This window comes from Coenobita brevimanus, chromosome 30, assembly GCF_032717465.1.
Source record: "Coenobita brevimanus isolate Jiangsu-jjx chromosome 30, ASM3271746v2, whole genome shotgun sequence".
NCBI classification, from domain to species: domain Eukaryota; kingdom Metazoa; phylum Arthropoda; class Malacostraca; order Decapoda; family Coenobitidae; genus Coenobita; species Coenobita brevimanus.
In genome coordinates, this window is record NC_136983.1 from 37,698,700 (window position 1) to 37,718,744 (window position 20,045).

A 20,045-nucleotide genomic window follows, 5' to 3' on the forward strand; every position below is an offset into this window, starting at 1 on the left:
TGCTAACACCACTCGACCCTCCTTTTGCAGAGCATCAGTATATGGGATGGTTTCCTGGTGAGCAATGGGGTAGAAAATGAAAGTGAATAATTGACACTAGGTAAGCGTGTAACTGACAGATGAGTGCGTGCATGAGCACTCTTGCACAAGCACACTAATTATGAGTCTGAAGTGACATTCCATGCCAAAAACGTCCATGGTTTACACATTGTTAGTATTGTATTGTAACAACTGCTCTGCACACGCCTGACACTGACAAGTAGTTGCATTATACACATTCCAGTCATGTATTTGCCAGAGCTTCCCAGGGGCTGATCAAAAAGAGCCATTATCTTTGCATAATTGGCCTACTGAATTACTGAAGGACCAATTTTAAATGAGTCCATGCAGCCTTCTAGGGTCACTGGGATTGTTACTGGTGCCTTCCTTGGCCCCCCTCCCCTATGATTCCGTGTTGTGAGTCATATTAAGATATTTTTAGAAAATATATAAACACCTTAATACGTCCTGTAAATATGTCGCCAAATTCATAAAATGGCCGCTTTAGTGTCGTTCAAGACCCTTCTTTGGCTTTTTTGAGCCAAGAGCCTCGTAGTTCTGGGAGTATATATTATGGCTGTATAAGTTTTTATTGGCCCTGAACAGCAACTAATTATATAGTGAAACCCACAGTGTTAGTATTGAATATATCTTTCCGTCTGCTAGTGTGAGTTTTTCTGTCCTCATCGATGTTCACAACATTATGAATCCAACCAGCGAATGATTTGTAAAGTGAGAGAATAACAGTTTTTATCACTTCAGAAGCGACCACTCCCACCCAACGCTTCAGACGTGAGTAGTGTAAGTGTGGATGACTTTTAAAGTGTGTGCTGGGATGTGGATGTTGATAGTATTATAGTGGCTGTGTTTGTGACTAAGCCCGTATTCTCGTTGGTTAAGGAATCTACCACTTGAGAGTAGAAATTTAAGCGGTGCAGTTGCACATCCTTTCGTGTGACTTCACGTGTTGACAACTGTCGAGGTTCACCTACTAGTATCTACAGACTCTTATAGGCCGGTATTCTCGTTCAGTAAGGAGACTCTTACCAACTCTTCCTTAGCTGTTTAGTTTTGGATGTGGTTGGTTAATATCCTTTTGTACGCTATTTATGCAGAGTATGGCGTTGTTAGAAGAGTTTAAAAACACAGAATAGGATGTAAGGTGTAATAAGCAAAATAAATCGCTTAGGATCGCTTGGGATCATGTGGGAGGGTAGGGCTTAGTGAGAAATAGTGGTCCCTAATTATTTTTAAAGCTCTACACATTATAATTTAGCCGACGAGATTACGGGTCCACGTTATTTCCATAACAGAATAAATAGGATTGGAAGACATTTTAACATTTTCTCAGGAAATAAAACATTAATGACTTATCAATGACTGCTCACTGACAGACTAAGATACCAAAACATTTGTTAAGTTACTAGGAATATGAGAACTGATACTGATAATGATGATCTCGTTCTCGATTTGTAATAAACTGAAATTTGATTACAAAAAAGGTTTCCTCTGAGATGCAGCATACATGAATTAAAAATAATTAAAAAATCAATAAGCTACAAGGTCACAAAATTACCATAATACTTTGTGCTTGAAATGTTCCTTTTTGGACTATAAGAGTAACTGGATTTTTAACAATGTCTTCGAGTGACTGTATGGGCATGGGAATGTATCTGACGGCCAGGAGGGACGTCAGGTTGCTGGCGTAGCTCCGAGTCAGCACCAGCGTGGCCAGCATCCACACACCCACTACCACACGCTCACACCACCACCTCCCAACCCTCTCACTCACATCTGCAACAACACCAACACCAATGACGTTAGATGACAGAAGAAAACGGTTAATATATGGACACAACAATGACTCTTTGTATGATAATGGCGTTAAATTTAATGTCATTTTTGTCCATCCACTATCTTGAACAGTGATTTTGTAGACTCCAGACTGTGTGAACATCTCCATGAAATAATTAAGAGGTGATGCTGACAGTGGTAATCGAAAACAAATGGTTGAAAAATCTGGACAAGTTGTCAGTCCTGAAGATATCAAAACAAAACATCTCGCAACACAACACAGCGTGAAACCTTCTAAAATCAATGTCAAAAAAACAAAACAAAAAAAACTACTGAAACATCCTTTGTGTATGACTTGCAAACCAAAACTTGAAGAAAGGACAAGATCACCTCACCTTGTTGCAGCAACACTCGAACACACTTGGCAGTGTTGATTAACAGTCTCTTCCAGTGTGATGCACTAAGAGGCAAGCAGTGTGGCAGGAGTTGCAAAGCAGTGAGCACCGCCATCAGTGTCACCAGGATGCCCACCCACACTAAGGGACCCAGTGGCAGCAGGAAGCTCCAGGGATCCACCTCATCCTGTCCTCGACCCCCCATGATGCGCGCATTGCCAAAAACTACAGGATAGGCAAAGTCGACTGCTGTAGCGCGTTCCAAGGTGATGGCAAAGGGACCCAAGCCAATGTCCGCCTCCTAGGTGTGATAATGATGATGAAATAGAATTATCTGCCGCGTCAGGGACAGTATAGTACAAGCACGCGCGCGCACACACACACACACACACACACACACACACACACACACACACACACACACACACACACACACAAATCAATACCGGTACTACAATAAGACAAATAAAGTTATAAAATATTCGCATGAGGGACAAAAGAGCTGTATATTTGACAGAATGAGCATGAGGAAGAGTTGGAAGTACGGTACCTTATGCAATATTGGCTTAGCAGTAAGATATGAGACAGTAAGCTTGAAATATGGAGTGTGAGTCAGTAGACTTTGTTAAAACGGTGAATTCTTACGAAAAGAAATGGTGTGCAGAGAACATACATATCGGAGAGAGAGAGAGAGAGAGAGAGAGAGAGAGAGAGAGAGAGAGAGAGAGAGGCCACAAAGGACGAAATGGGAGAGTGTGTGTGGAAATTTTTGAATCACTTATGCCTGAGCATCCGAAAGAAATGCATGTGGAACTGAACATACTGCAGAGATGAAGGAATGAACATAATTTTTGTAACAAACATGCTAAAGTGAATTGATCTAGGAAAGAAGAGAGATATTAACAGGTCCTGACTGTGGTAGTTCCAAACCACTTCTTGCATTCGTGTACCACGTCAGAAATATGGATAACAGTGCGTATTAAACAAGTGTGCAAAATTAATCATTATTTGCTAATATGAATAACAGTAAATTTTCAATTATAGTCTACTTCCCAGGAGAGAGATTATTTGTCAGTATGCATATTAATACCAGTTAGTATAATTAATCTTTATAACAGAGACTAACTTCCCGCTGGGTCATTCCAATCATGCCTGACCAGGAACCATCCGGTCTCCTGGCCCCCCAGGTACCATCATTGGGCGCGACAAACGTGAAGCTGAAAGGCACGAGACGAGATGCACTGTATACGCAGCCACAGAGAAGATATGGTTCTCTTCAGGTAGTCTGGCCTTAACTTTAATATCAATACTTATCGGTATTCTGTAACTACACTGGTTCAAGAAAGTCACTGTACACAGTTACATAGATACAAATTAAGGAAAGATTGACTCACCATTTACTAAAGGGTTAATGAAAGACACCAACTTAATCAAATGTACAGTTGTGAGCAGATGACTCGAGGCCACCTAGTCCACCAACATGCTGGTGTTTTATCTGGCAACAGTGGTAGCTGTGAACTTGACCGAGATTCAGTCAGGTGTTCGGGCGAAACAAACCCGGTGATAATCTGTCAGAGTGCAGTTCTAACTGGTCTCCAATCAATATCATGCAAGTAAACGTATTATACTGATAGTGATTAACGTGTCATACACATGGTAGATATATTTATAACCATAGTATTACAACACAGGCATCCAAATAGTGGTGCGTTCATTCATGTGAGACACATGGGAATCGGTAGTGATTTATTTTGTTCGACTATCGTCGTGAACCAAACAACCTTTACCAGTTTTCAAGAGATATGCCGTAAGTTTATCGGCTTCCCCGTAACCAAGCATTATTAAAAAAAAAAAAAAAAAAAAAAAAAACCGTCATGTCAGTCATCCCTCACCGTTAACCTCACTTTCGTCGACCTCTGACTCCAAAGCAGGTGGGACAGTTAAAGGTTCACACCACAGTAGGAGGAACAAGGGGAGGGGGGTGTGGGAGTTATATGGAGGGTGATGGGTGAGGAAGGGTAGGACGAGGTGGGACGTGTTATAGGAAGGGGGTGAGGGTGCACGTGGTTGGCTGCGGAATTAACGTATATGAGATTAGAGGTTGTAATAGGTTTGTTTTGACAAAGAAAACCAACGTTTCTTTAATATTCAATTGATAAAGTCGAACAATTATTCTCTATAAATGTTTATCATCATGAACGGGTCAACTAGTTCCACCCCCATACGTCACGTCACGTGGTGCTTACGTCACAAACCAAGGTGGTGGTGGAGCTGCACGCTCGGGATTCCCGTGTGTCTCACGTGAATGAACACACCACTATTTGGATGCCAGTGTTGTAATACTGTGGTTATAAATATATCTACCACGTGTATGATACGTTGTTCATTATCGATATAATACGTTTACTTGCATGATATTGATTGGAGACCAGTTAGAACTGCACATTGACAAATTATCACTGGGTTTGTTTCGCTCGAACACCTGACTGAATCTTGGTCAAGTTCACAGCTACCACTGTTGCCAGATAAAACACCAGCATGTAGGTGGTCTCGAGTCAACTGCTCGCAACTGTACGTTTCCCAGGGGTCTGGATTTTTTTACAGCATAAATAGCAATTCTTTTTCAGGTACACAATGAACCTCAAGGAAAAGCACTTCCGTAATATATATATATATATATATATATATATATATATATATATATATATATATATATATATGCACTTTTTTAACGTACTTGAAGTTCAAAATTTCGGCTATGACTTCCAGCATAGTAACTATAGGGCTGAGTATACTGACTCGCTTCCCCCCGGGTGCCTTTGGGTCATGCACCACCTTGGTCACGTAGAAAGGCCTCGGCACGCGAGCTACTGTCAACTGAGTACCATCCAAGAATCTACATGCAAATGAAATTTCTGTTAGAAATTACATGTATTAATTAAAACTTAGAACAGTTGGCCCTTTCAGAAGGAAGAAACCCTTACTTCTAAAATTATTTAAATAGTTGTACAATCACTGCTTCACATTTTTTTTTTTTTTTCTTAAACTGAGTATTACCTTCTGGTAACAGTAAGAACGTCAGAGAAATTATCAGATTGACTGAAAAATGGTAGAATAATGTGTGAATGGCTTCTGGGGTGATGCTTACCGTTTCGAAGGCTACAGTGATGAGTGACGGGTTTTTGGCTCATTTCACAAGGTTGTCTCTTCATAGTTCTTTTACCATTATAGTTATCTGCCCATATTTATGTACCTTGCCTACACATTTCAGTGTAAGGAACATGGTTATGATGATATAAAATAGAAATACAATGGATTAAAGCTTGCAGATAATCGATGCAGTGCATAGAGCACTTTCCATCTTTTCTCCTTGACGCTTCCTGTTGCTAAATCCTCCACAACCTATCCTCAAGTCAACATTTAAAAGATTATCATAATTACACTTCTTATCAATGGAGGTTGGGCCCCAGCTGTCAGGTATGTGGGTGAAGAAGGCCCTTATTCTCGTCGGTTAAGAATGCTCCCTTTCACCTCTACCTAAGCGATTTATCTTGCTTATTACACCTTCCCTTTCTCTTCTGTGTTACCTCATATCACCATGCTCTGCACAAATTACGTGCAAAACTATATTAGCCAGCCGTATCCGAAAATAATAAATTAGGAAGAACTGTTAGGGAGCTCCCTCAGCTGACTAGCTTGTGAGTTAAAGCCTCATGTACCTGATAATAGGAAGACTGTAGCACCAGTCGAACAGGGCAGTACTCCCGAGGTGGATGGAAAGATGGTGATAGGGAGAGCTGGAGCTCCCATTTCACCAGCCCTCAGGACTTGATCCTGACCATCTCCCTTTGCTAAAGATTTTCAGTGCATTCATTGACACAGAGAGTAGGCCAGCATGCTCTCATAATACCTCTACGTTCAACAGTCTACACCACACTACATGCGCATAACATATCACACCTTCTATTCACTCTCCTTAGTAATAGCCGCTGCAATGTTACTATCAAATGAGGTGGTACCTCGGATTGCCACCACCGACAGGGTAGCTGTCGGCACAGGGTCCTCCCGGTCGCCATCAAGCGACTGTGCCGGCAGCGATTGTTGCTATTTCTGGTAATGCTCGTCAGCGAAGAAGTGAAAGTGCGGCCTTATTCTTCACTGACATCCGCAGCCATACCACAAATTTAAACTCAATTCATTTTTTCCTTCAGTCCATATCTCCTTTGGCCCTTTTCCTCACAGAACCACAAATCTCACCCTCTTCTGATATATCCCCATTTTGTTTTCCCGGTTACCATCTCCTTACAAACTTCCATAACAAGGGCGGCACCTGTTGTTATATCAAATCCCAATATGCAGTTGACACTATTTTAAACTTCACTTCATCCAGTTTTGATTACTCATTATATAAACTAAATTGTCAAAATATTACCAAATATATTTGTGTAGTTTATCGCTCCCCCAATGCTTCTTCGTAACCCAGTGTATTTGATTCCATATTCACACAGTTGAGTAACCTTAACCTTGCCCTTAGCACCAAAATTACCATTTTGGGTGATTTTAACATACATAATGTTGAATGGTTACTGCATTCTGCCAGGACTGACGATGCTGGTCTAGAGTGCGAGCTGTTTGCCGAATCGTTTAATCTCACCCAGCTGGTAAAGCAGCCAACCAGAATACCTGATAATCCTGACCATAATGCCCATCTCTTGGATTTATTCTTGACAAATAATCCAGAGCAGTACAGGATAGAGGTACTGTCACCACTTGGATCCTCTGACCACCATCTCATCAAAGCCTCATTAGTTAACCCCCCCCCCCAGCACCTCCCCGTTCTGAGCCTGTCAGGGTGACCTGATGGCACTTTGATAGGGCAAACTGGGATGGATTTAGAAATTATCTTGCTGACATTCCATGGCAGTCCTTCTTCTCTAGTGATCCCAATTCTACCCAATCCCACATTTGCGACTTAATACTAGCTGGTATGGATTTATTCATACCAAGTCAACAGTTCACTAAAAGATTGAACTCTCCAAAATGGTTTGATGGCAACTGTGCCAGAGCAGTAGCCCAAAAGTCATGAACATATAACTCTTACTTAAAATAAAAAACATCTGAATCATTCTCTCAATTTAAAATTGCTAGAAATCATGCAAAAGCTGTTTTAAATCTAGCTAAATCAAACTTTCTTCAAAAGCATCAAAACTACATAACAACCCTAATGACAATAGAATATTTTGGTCAACTCTTAATTCTTTCAATAACAACTTTAACAAGGCATCTTCCATTCCCCCACTAAAATCATCAGATGGCAACATTACAAATGACCCGCGTGGGAAAGTGGATGTTTTTGCCAGTACATTTGCCAGAAAGTCTACCATAGATGATACCAGCCAGAATGTCCCAGTACTAGAACTTGACTCTCCTGAAACTGCCCCTCTTAAAATACAGACAAGATACGTAAAATCCATCCTAGACAATTTTCCTACCAACAAAGTTCCAGGCCCAGATGGAATTCCGCCAATTGTTTTGAAAAAGTGTTCCCTTGAACTTGCCTCTGTTCTAGCTAAATTATTCAGACTATGCATACGTACTTCTTCATTCCCAAATTCATGGAAAGAAGCCAATATCCACCCATTTCCGAAGAAAGGAAGTTCCCTCTGATCCCTCTGATTACAGACCAATAGCTGTCACATCTTCTCTTGGTAAGGTATTTGAAACCTTAATTAATAAGCACATTGTTAAACATCTTGAATCCAACAACTTAATTAGACAATATGGTTTTCGCCACGAAAGATCCACCATTGACATACTCAATCTCCTAACTCATACCATCCATCAATCAATTGATCTACATGGAGAAACTCATGCAGTAGCTCTTGATATTTCTAAAGCTTTCGACAGAGTATGGCACCATTCCCTGCTGTCCAAACTCCCTTGCTATGGACTAACGTCTTTTGTTCCTTTGATTTCTTCATATCTTAGTGACAGGAAAATAAGAGTAAAAGTAGACGATGTATATTCCAATTTCCACTCAATTAATGCCGGCGTGCCGCAGGGGTCAGTTCTGGCGCCAAACCTATTCCTGGTTCATATTAATGATCTCTTATCTTTCACCCACAATCCCATCCACTCATACGCAGATGACTCAACACTACATAGTTCATTCACACTCAGACACCCATTTACAAAGTCTCTCTACCTCTCAACTCAGTACAGCCATCTCCATAAATCAAGACCTATCTACGATCAGTGAATGGGGACAAAACAACCTTGTCTCTTTTAATCCTAATAAAACTAAATATATACAATTTACTAATAAACAGATATTGCCAGATTCGTACATTACCTTCAGTGCTACTAATATTCCCCTCTCCAAAAGCATTGAAATTCTTGGCGTCTCACTTAACAATGCCCTCAGCTGGACCTCTCATATTAGATCACATGCTAAAACCGCCATAAAGAAACTTGGATTATTGTACAGAATACGTAACTTCTTTGCTGATGAGCAGTTAGCTATAATTTACAAGAGTCATGTGTGCTCTCAGCCTGAATATTGCTCGCCCTTGTGGAATGGATATGGAGAGGTTGCATTAAAACAACTAGACAAAATTCAGAATAAAGCTGTTAGAATTATTAACAACCCTGCCATTACAAATAAACTACCTCCTCTGCAAGTAAGAAGGAATGTTGCCTCCCTTGCATTATTTTACAGATATTTTTTTGGCAAATGCTCAGACGAAGTTGCGTCCATGGTTGCACCTCTCCATGCCTTCCCTCGTGCTACACGGGCATCTGGTAGTGCTCATGACTGGAATGTCTCTCAGCCATATTGCAGAACTTCTGCCTATCAGAATTCTTTCATTCCTCGAACTGCATATCTCTGGAACTCGCTTCCTTAGAGTTGTTTCCCTTCAAATTTCAACCCACTTCTGTTCAAATCTAACTGTTACAGATATTTTATGAACAGAGGGCACCAGTAATCTGGTGTATGGATTTTTTTTTTTATTCATATGCTTTTCCTTCCTCCGTTCTGTTATAAAAAAAAAATTATTTACCTATTGAACTTGTCGGGGAATGGAGGTTGGTGAAATTCGATCATTAAACTCTCCTTACTCCTACAAGAGGCAGTTCGCAATGGCTGGGCTTCTGGCTTCACGTACGGCAAATACACATACACACTGCATCTGGAAAGTGATAAACACAGACCTAGGGTTCTTCATACAATGAAACTTCGTTCTATCTATTGACAGATGCCTCAATCCCGTTCGGGGTGGTCACAAACAAATAGCCTCCACGTCGCCCTGTCCCCCACCATTTCACTGCCCTGCTCCCAACTCACATCCCCCTCTCTCATATACCTCTCCACCCCATCCCTCCATCTCATCCCCGGCCTCCCTCTCACTCTTCCCCCCTCCACCTGACTCACATATACTCTCCTTGTCAGTCTTTCACCCTCCATCCTCTCCACATGGCCAAACCACCTCAGTGTATTCCTCCTAACGCTTCCTATCACATCCACATCCACACCACAACGCTCCTTCATATCCTCATTCGTCAGCCTGTCTCTCCATGTGACTCCACAGGCTTCTCTTAAATAACTCATTTCCACTGCTCTCACTCTTGCCTTGTGTCCTTCGAGCAACGTTCAAGCTTCACTTCCATACGTTAGAGCTGGTATCACAATACTGTCATGTAGTAACTTTTTCACTTCCATGCTCACTTCCCTGCTTCTTATCACTGCTTTCAAGGAACCAGCAACCCTTCTTCCCTGCTGTACCCTATCAAGCACTTCACCCTCCAAACCTCCATCCTTACTCATCACACTACCCAAGTACTTAAACGTACTCACATTTTCCATTTCCTCACCAACCAACCTCTCTCAAAGACCATCACTTTACTCTTTCCTACATTCACCTTTAGATTCCGTTTCTTACACACTCTCCCAAACTCATCCATCAAGCCTTGCAGCTCCCCTTCGTCTTCACTCAACAACACAGTTTCATCTGCAAACAACAGTACAGGGAGTTTCCAAACACTACCCTCTCTCACCAGGGCCACTCCAACATCCACTATCCTACCTTGTACCTCTTTTATTACCCCATCCATGTACAGATTTAACAACCATGGAGACATGACACATCCCTGTTTAAACCCAACCTTCAAAGAGAAAAAATCACTCAGTTCACCATCCACACGCACTGCAGCCTTAGCACCATCATACATACTCTTCACAGCATTCAATAACTTCCCATCTACTCCATATATTCTTAATACTTTCCACAATCCTTGTCTATCCACCCTGTCATATGCTTTCTCCAAATCCATGAAAGCCGCATACAACTTCTTTCCCTTCTCTAGAATCTTTTCCACTAAAGACCTAAGAATGAATATCTGATCTACACAACCTCTTCCCTTCGTAAAACGTCCCTGTTCTTCTCCAACTAATTCCTCTGTTATTTCCCTAACTCTGTCAGTATGTATCCTACCATACACATTTCCTGTTACACTAAGAAGACATATACCCCTATGATTACCATATACTTCTTTTCCCCCTTTTCCTTTGTACAGGGGAATAATTATATCTGACTTCCAATCCTCCGGGACTCTACCTTCCTCCCAGGCCAATCTGCACATCTTCCACATCCATTCTATTACTATCGTTTCCCCATGCTTCAGCATTTCACCACACACTCCATCAATTTGGGAGGCTTTCCCCAATTTGACATTCTTCATTCCTTCCACAACATCTATCCTACTGATTTCTTCCTGTCTTCTCACCTCCCTCCTTCTCCCAGCCATTCCCCAGCCACTTATACTCTCATTACTTCCATCCTCTATGTTCAACAATTCCTTAAAGTGTTCTCTCCATCTGCTCACTTTTTCTCCCTTCTCCACTAGTAATCTATCATTTTTATCTTTCACTTCCCTGCTAACTTCACTTCCACCCTGTCTTACTCTCTTTACCTCTTTCCAGAACATTTTCTTACAGTCCCTCCACTTTACACTCAAATTCCTTCGAAATTCCTCATCCACTCTCTTCTTACTCTCTCTTACTAATCTTTTCACCTCTCTCTTCCTTTCTACATATAACTCTCTCTTCCGCCTCTCAACTTCTTCCACGCCCCTATTTCTTATCCATTCATTGTATGCTTTCTTCTTTTGTGCCACAGCCTGTCTCACCTCTTCATTCCACCTCGCTGTTCCTTGCACCACCCTCCATCTTCTCTTCATCCCACACCCCACATCACATGCTGCACATATTTCTTCTGTAAATATCCTGCACACACCTTCCACGTCCCCCATCTGTTCCACTTCATATTTGCCCAATCATTCCTCCACTTCTCTCTTATATTCTGTCTTTTTTTCATCCTCTTGTAACCTTTCCACTCTCCTTGCAAATACTCCTTCCCGTCCTTCCCTTCTTCTATTTCTCCAGCTTATTTGGATCTTGATTCTGGCCACTACCAAGTAGTGGTCAGAAAATCCACTCCCCCAACCTCTATAAGCTCTTGCGTCCATTACACATTTTCGCATCCTTTCATCCACACACACATAATCAATAATTGCCTTCCTTTCATTCAGTTCACCACCCACCCTTCTCATCACTCGCCATGTATACCTGTGGATCATTTTGTGCCTGAAGAGGGTATTGACTATCACCAACCCCCTCCCAGCACAAATGTCCACTAACGCACTCCCATTCTCATCTGTATCAGCAGGCACACCCCACTCACCAACTGTTCCATCCACCTTCACATTCCCTACTTTACCATTCATATCACCGATCAAAAACACTCTCTCATTCCTTCCAAACTTTTCCATGCACACTCCCACATTTGACCAAAACTCTTCTCTCACTCTGCTTGCACCATCTTGCGTTGATGCATACACGCACACAATCGCCCACATTTGTATTCCAACTTTCAATCTTACCCACACAATCCTTGACCTAACTGATCCATACTCTCTTATGTTCTTCTTCCATCTTTTACTCACAACTATACATACTCTTTCTTTTGCCCTCTCATTCTCACCTACTCCTGCACATATACCCCATCCATACTCCCATTCTCTCACACTCTCACCTCCCCATTTAGTTTCAGTTACTCCACATACATTAACTTTCGCACCCACAAGCACCTGGACAATCTCTCTCTCTCTTTCACCTCATCATTCGCACCCCTTACATTCCATATTGCGATTACCATGTCCTTTGTCCGGTCCTTGGTCGTCATCTTTTGGTCAGTCCTTGTCCGAGGCTTCTTGTTCGTCTTTTTGGTTAGCTGTTTTCTGGGGAGGGGCAGTAACCCTCCGCCAACCCTTTTAGTCACCTTGTACGACAAGCAGGGATACTGGGGGAGTATTCTTGAAAAATACCCCTACCCCCAAGGGAGGCAGTACAATTTCAGTGAACTGCTACTAACCCCTGGTGGACGTGTATTGCTATTGACCCAGATGGACGTGTATTGCTACTGACCCAGGTGGATGTGATGGGGTGTTGAGTACGATGAGCATGGAATTGGCCATAGTGAGAGTTTTCCAAAGGTGGTGGAGGCAGTGGAGTGGAAGACGGGAGAGAACAATGAGTCCCTTCGACCACACCAACAGACGCTCCCTTTGAGAACATTCAGCAAACGTGGTGAGGAAGGCTGGGTCATCACTCACCACCACCACCGCCACAGACCTAGACACCTGCCGTAGCTGCAACACTTTTCCTGTTAGAATTTAATGGCGGGAGCTGCACATACATGACCTGTAAAGTGAAATATTGACCAACCTTGATAGCTCTTAACATCACTACACTCTTTTTGCTCTAACTTCATCTAAAATTAACAACTCCTATCTTGAGTGCTAAGTCATAATAATAGATTAACACATGGATTTGGAGAAAGCATATGACAGGGTGGATAGACAAGGATTGTGGAAAGTATTAAGAATATATGGAGTAGATGGGAAGTTGTTGAATGCTGTGAAGAGTATGTACGATGGTGCGAAGGCTGCAGTGTGTGTGGATGGTGAACTAAGTGAATTTTTCTCTTTGAAAGTTGGGTTGAAACAGGGATATGTCATGTCGCCATGGTTGTTCAATCTGTACATGGATGGGGTAATAAAAGAGCTACAAGGTAGGATAGTGGATGTTGGAGTGGCCCTGATGAGAGAGGATAGTGTTTGGAAACTCCCTGTACTGTTGTTTGCAGATGATACTGTGTTGTTGAGTGAAGACGAAGGGGAGCTGCAAGGCTTGGTGGATGAGTTTGGGAGAGTGTGTAAGAAACGGAATCTAAAGGTGAATCTAGGGAAGAGTAAAGTGATGGTCTTTGAGACAGGTGAAGTCAGTGAATGTACAGCGAGGTTGGATGGTGAGGAATTGGAAAATGTGAGTACGTTTATGTACTTAGGTAGTGTGATGAGTTAGGATGGAGGTTTGGAGGGTGAAGAACTTGTAAGGGTACAGCAGGGAAGAGGGTTGCTGGTTCTTAGAAAGCAGTGATAAGAAACAGGGAAGTGAGCATGGAAGTGAAAAAGTTACTACATGACAGTATTGTGATACCAACTCTAACGTATGGAAGTGAAGCTTGGACGTTGTTGGAAGGACACAAGTCAAGAGTGAGAGCAGTGGAAATGAGTTATTTAAGAGGAGCCTGTGGAGTCACATGGAGAGACAGGCTGACGAATGAGGATATAAAGGAGCGTTGTGGTGTGCATGTGGATGTGATAGAAAGCGTTATGAGGAACACACTGAGATGGTTTGGCCATGTGGAGAGGATGGAGGGTGAAAGACTGACGAAGAGAGTGTATGTGAGTGAGGCGGAGGGGGGAAGAGGGAGCGGGAGGCCGAGGATGAGATGGAGGGATGGGGTGGAAAGGTATATGAGAGAGGGGGGTGTGAGTTGGGAGCAGGGCATTGAAATGGTGGTGGACAGGGCGACTTGGAGGCGATTTGTTTATGGCCACCTCAAACGGGATTGAGGCGTCTGGCAAGAGATAGATAGAGATAGATAGATAGAATATGATGCTGTTCATGAAGAAGTGCTAAGGAAAGAACATAGAGCCATAGCATTGACTTTTTCTGGCACTGGGCTACGTAAAATAAAGTGCAAAAGGACAAAAATCTGGTCCAAGATAGAGTAGAAGACCAATGATATATAACATATTGGAGTGTCTTACACCTGAACACGAATGTCTGCTGAAAATTCTGTTTAAAAAACCGAAATAAATATGGAAATAATGGATTTTTAATGTACTGTGCAAGTAAAAGTACAAAAAATATTTTCGTTTGTAAACTTTACTAAAGAGGCATTGCTTGAGTTTGATAAGATTACTTTATGGTAGGAGTAATAATATGCAAAAATCATATTTTTGAAGAAGTTGCCACTGCGAACGAAGTCCTTTTTCAACTGAAATTATTATTGTCCGTAGGTAAATTATAGACAAATAACAGAAGCATCATCGTAGTAAAAGTGGTTTTGCTATGTACTGTCTGGACAGTGATCGCTATTGACCAGAATAAAGTAATCACCAGAATGCTTCATTGGCTCCAAGTTGTATATATTATTTATTCATGGCTACAAGATCATGTTTTTATTGTAAGGAACTTTCCAGAATATTGCTATATGAATGTACGAACACAGAGATGGTTCTGTGAGAACTATATTGCTTCTCTCAAGACCAGAACTTATGTAGATAAAAGACCATACGTTTAACCCATCAATGGTTGGGATCTATTCAGAACGGATGCAGTATCTCCATGTCTGTCTGAAGTAAAATGAAACCTGGCATATTATTTTGTACCCCTTACCGAGCCTGCCTCTAGTCAGTTGGTATGACTGCATGGATAGTGACTTCGATTTTACATGAAGCATCAAGAAGATGGAGTCGAATCGTAGGAATTGTATCGCAGCTTGTGTGTGCCTTATATTAGGAGTATTTAAAATATATACAGACGCTTTATCGCTGTCCACGATCACAGAACGCATACCTTGGAGAGATTGACAAGGAGGCACGAGATCACGAAAACAATGTGAGGTGCCATGACACTGTTGTACTGAAGTGTTGTGCATGCAAAGAAAAATTCTGTACATTTCTGCCCACAGTTTTTGTTTATATCTGTCTCTCTATCATGCTGTCCATGGCAGCATTACCCACTTTCTTTGGATAACACTTATTTTTTTAAATGATATATTTATCAGATTCTTTAAAGACAGGTACTCTTACCTTCAATGTCATGCTAAACCACATGCATATAGAACTCTATATGCATGTACAGTAGTATAGCATTTTGGTGGTGACCCGAATTGTCTCTTATACTCGTTGGCGGAGGTATGCGTTTTCTGAGTGATGTATTCTTGTTTAATCAGTTTTGAATAACAAATACCGTAACAGTATCCCCCAATACTGAAATACTGTAAATACATTCATAATCATTAAAAAAAAAAAAAAAATGTCGGCATCGGAGGTCCTGTCGCCTCTCCAGCTTTTCTCTATAATCAGTGTGGTGAATATGCAGCAACCCACATTGGATAAAATGAAAGGATTTATGCTACATTGAAGAGGAAAGTAAGGTTTAATAACTACAATTAATCAATTGAGAAAAAATGCGAGGAAGCTTCCTTAACCGACGAGAATACCGGCTCTGGCCAAATAATAATTTCATCCACGTCTACAAGGTTAAGGTATTCATGAGTGTTTTTACATGTTTAAGTACATTCATCAGTTAAAAAACAAAAGAGTATAAAGACACTCCAGAGCAAGATGTGTCCCACCCACCTCATCAGTGACGTTACAGTGACCTACCTGCCTCAGCAATGACGTGACGGTGTCCTACCCGCCAAAGCAGTGACATGACAGTGACCTACCCGCCTCAGCAGTGACGTGACACTGACCTACCTGCCTCACCAGTGAAGTGACACTGACCTACCTGCCTCAGCAGCGACGTGACAGTGACATACCCGTCTCAACAGTAATGTGACAATGACCTACCCGCCTCAGCAGTGAAACAATAGTAACCTACCCACCTCATCAGTAAAGTGACAGTGACCTTCCTGCCTAAGCAATAATGAGACAGATACCTACCCGCCTCAGCAGTGATATGACAGTGACCTACCTGGTGAGCCTGGCCGATCACCCGAGACATGTGTACCTGCGTCACGTTAGCGTCCGAGCCGCCCACACCCACACCAAACACACTCACACCCAACCACGCCGTCACTTCAGCTACACCAGCAAACTGCAGGATTAGGGTTAGTAGATCTTAGATCCGCCTTGTATATTACATAAGTCATTATACTCAGCATTAACCATTACTTAATATCACTGCTCAGGTCACTATCGAATGTTTCAGATTGATATAAAAATGATTAACATCTACTATTGCCCATTGATTTCATGATGCTTGTTCCCTACCCACCCAACCCACACATTTTGAAAAGAAAGTACAGGTCTAGAAATATCTACCAGCATATTTCTGTCCGTGATAAGAGTAACAGAGAGGTTCTGTGACGAAGCCTGTAACACGGCATTCAGTACCTCCACCATCTTCACAGCTGAGCCAGTGTAGTCAGCACCTTCAAAATTATTATCCTTATCATTATCATCACTTATCCTGGAGTGATTTCGTTAGCCCCATCAGTACAAAAGACCATTAAGTTAAAATAAATAACTGGGAGGGCTGTATGGACATGGGACTGAATTCTTGTCGGAGAAAGAAACTCCCAAGCACTTCTTACTTTGGGGACGTCCACACGCATGCTGGATCAAGTGCTGGCAACATGTAAGTAACACAATAACAAACAAGCCGCAAACATGCTCGGAACAACAGCGTCCAGCTCATGCTGGCTGCATCATGAAGTCTCATCTGCCTCGTATGGACATACATCGCACTGCCTCTGTTACCCCTGCTGCCAGTATATTTGAAACTGCACTGAAGCATGTTTCCAAAAATCTCTCCAAATACTGCAGCATATCTGTATTCAAACATGTTCCTAGCTGTGTTGCCAACACATGTTCCAGGACACGTGTGGACACGCACTTAGCGATTAATTTTGAATATGGCTGGTTAATATCCTTTTGTATTTTTTTTTTTTCCCGAGTATGGCGATACTGGAATGATTTATGCAACAAGAAATAAGACAATAAAATGTAACCCCCCCCCAAAAAAAACAAAGTCACTTAGGAAATGGGGTTAGGGAGCTTCCTTAACTGAAGAGAATATGAGGCATGAAATACGTCATGACACCAACAAGATGAGTGGAGAAATGACTAACGCCTTTGCTTCTATGGATTTTTCATAAGGTGCACAATATGTCGCGTTCTAGTTTCATTGTGGATCATCATCATTGTAAAAAGACCTATTTCATGATTTTAAATGCCACTTTTTACACTAACCGAAACGACATCGTTATTTAACCCCTTAACCGCGGGGCGTCACTTTCGTGATGCTTGGGAGCAAGGGATCATACCGCGGGGCGTTGCTTTTGTGATTCTGTGTTATTTTGAATTCACCCGGGCTTCCAAGTGGGGGCTTGTTTCATTTATCAGTAATGCCAATGTCCAACACTAGTCAGCACTCCTAATCTCATCTGTACTCCCATCCATTGTTGACAATTTAGCCATTTCTCCCCGTTCTTGACTCCCCCCCCTACCCCCTCTCCATTACCCTATCCTCTCGCCTGCCCGGCCGTGCTACGCTAAGTAAATCTTCCATGGAATTTTTCACTGATTTCATCCATTGAAATAAGCCCTATGCCCTATTCTTACACCAAATAATATATACAAGAAAGAAATAAGGTAAGTGGGAGTGCCATACACCTGGAATTGGCTAATTATCACCTGACAACACCTCACATGCACTCGTTCGCTAATTTTCGCTGTTTTTTTTTCCTTGAAATATGCCGCATAATCTATTTTCGTAATAAATATACATGTAAGGAGGGAAGGGAGAAGCCTAAGTGATATTTACATTCACCTGGAACTACCTAATTTATAATGTATTGTCTAGATTTCCTGCCAATCATTTCAGTGCTATACATAGCTATTTCAAGAGCTAACATTGGTAGCATTGAATATCCCCTAAGTGGGCCTCTACCCCGGCCCTCCGTTATCAGTTTACTCTCATCTTCCGAAGTAGAGGTACGTCTGTTTCTTCTTGCTGACTTCAGGGACTTTTTCACCCCCATGCAAAGGCCCCTGTGACCTTTACCCCCTACTAAACCTCATGTGGAAAGAGGTAAAGGGCTGACAATTGATAAAAGAGTGACTACGATCTTTCTATTGAGTAAAACAGTGCAAGTGGAATTGTAAATAATGTGTAAAAATATGTAAACAGCAAGTGAAGGTAATGAATGTAAATATACGTGAACAATGGAAAATAGTTTTATAAGTTACTTCAAGTGACAGTGCATAACACAGTGTAAATAAAATAGAAATGTAAATAACGTAAATAAAATAGAGAACGTAAATAGAAATGTAAATGAGTAGTATTATAAGAATACGAGTATATACCCTAGGAGTAACGAAAGTGAAAGTTTCACTCTAGCATGTCTCAATACTATGAGTTATGAGAGTGAAGATGAAAGTGACATTTACTCTCAATGCTAGTATACAGGACGAGAAAGTGAATGCTACGTATTTTACTGAAAGAAATTGAATCCCTACAGTGACAATAAACTAATACTACTGAAGGAAACTTATGGATAAAGAGTGTAGATATATATATAAGTGTTATATAGTAATAGAAATATAAAGTGTGAGGGGTTTTATGAATAATAAATGACAGAGTATCAAGAGTAAACTAGCGCAAGTGCGACGGTCAGACGCGCTCGTAATTTTCATTGCTTTCACAGTGTTTTTTTTTTTGGAGTATGGATCCCAAACTACTTGAAAATCATAGAGTAGTGTTTATAGTGTTAATATCTGGCTGTGGTAATCATATTAAGGGTTGTCGGGAAGTGTAAAGTGGAGACTTCGTTACCCAACTTCAGAGGTCTCCACAAGTCCTACGGTAACTGACAAAGGCTCAACAAACATTCCAGGAGAAAGCTGAAGGTATGTGCCATAAACATATTTAATTTTAATATTCTAGGACTAGTAACTGATTTTGGGCAAATATTTTTTGAGAGTCTGTTGGAGCCCGAATAACCCCGCGGCACACGCAAAACATCGGTAAACATGCCCGAGGTATAGGGGTTAACGGTGCATCTCGAGCCCATTCCATCAAAGTTTTTCTGGAAAGTGCAATATTTTGAAGGTACTGCATGGTTCTAAGTCCAGCCGTTTCTTTTCTGCTTCTGATAGTGCATACCTCTTAGCTCTTGGGTCCCTATTCTCCTCGGTTAAGGAAGAGCCGTAACATCTTTTCCTAAGCGACTTATTTTGCTCATTACACCTGTCTTTCTGTGCTGCTTCAGTCATTCTAATATCGCCATACTGTGCATAGATAACGTGCAAATGGATACTAACCAGCCGCGTCCAAAAATAAATAGTCAAGGAATAAGTTCTAGGGAGCCTCCTAACCTGACGAGAATTCGGACCTAGGTCATTAATTTATTTAGTAGAATCAGTACCATCAGTGCATCCCTACATTCAGTATTATCAGTGTCCCTACTTTCAGTATTATCATTGTCTCTCCCTATATTCAGTATAATAAGTATTATGAGTGTTTTTCCCTATGTTCAAAATTATCAGTATTATCAGTGTTATTATATCAGTATCTCTCCCCACAATCAATATTATCAGTGTCTTATCACTAAGGACGAATTGTTGCCTGTAATTATTATAATTATGTAGCTTTGTGACATGACAGATTAGGAGTAT

The 20,045-nt window shown here is 41.5% G+C and overlaps 1 protein-coding gene across 1 annotated transcript; it reads right to left on the minus strand.

Annotated features, from left to right (window-relative positions):
• Nucleotides 1–201: 201 nt before the first annotated feature.
• LOC145395296 (uncharacterized) lies at nt 202–16,981 on the minus strand. Its single transcript, XM_080268974.1, has 8 exons — nt 16,961–16,981; nt 16,339–16,461; nt 12,712–12,935; nt 9,290–9,418; nt 4,966–5,124; nt 3,355–3,445; nt 2,229–2,529; nt 202–311 (listed from the first exon to the last, which is right to left on the minus strand). The coding sequence occupies exons 1-8, from the start codon at nt 16,979–16,981 to the stop codon at nt 202–204; spliced, it is 1,158 nt and encodes a 385-aa protein (XP_080125100.1).
• Between the last annotated feature and the right edge of the window lie 3,064 nt (nt 16,982–20,045).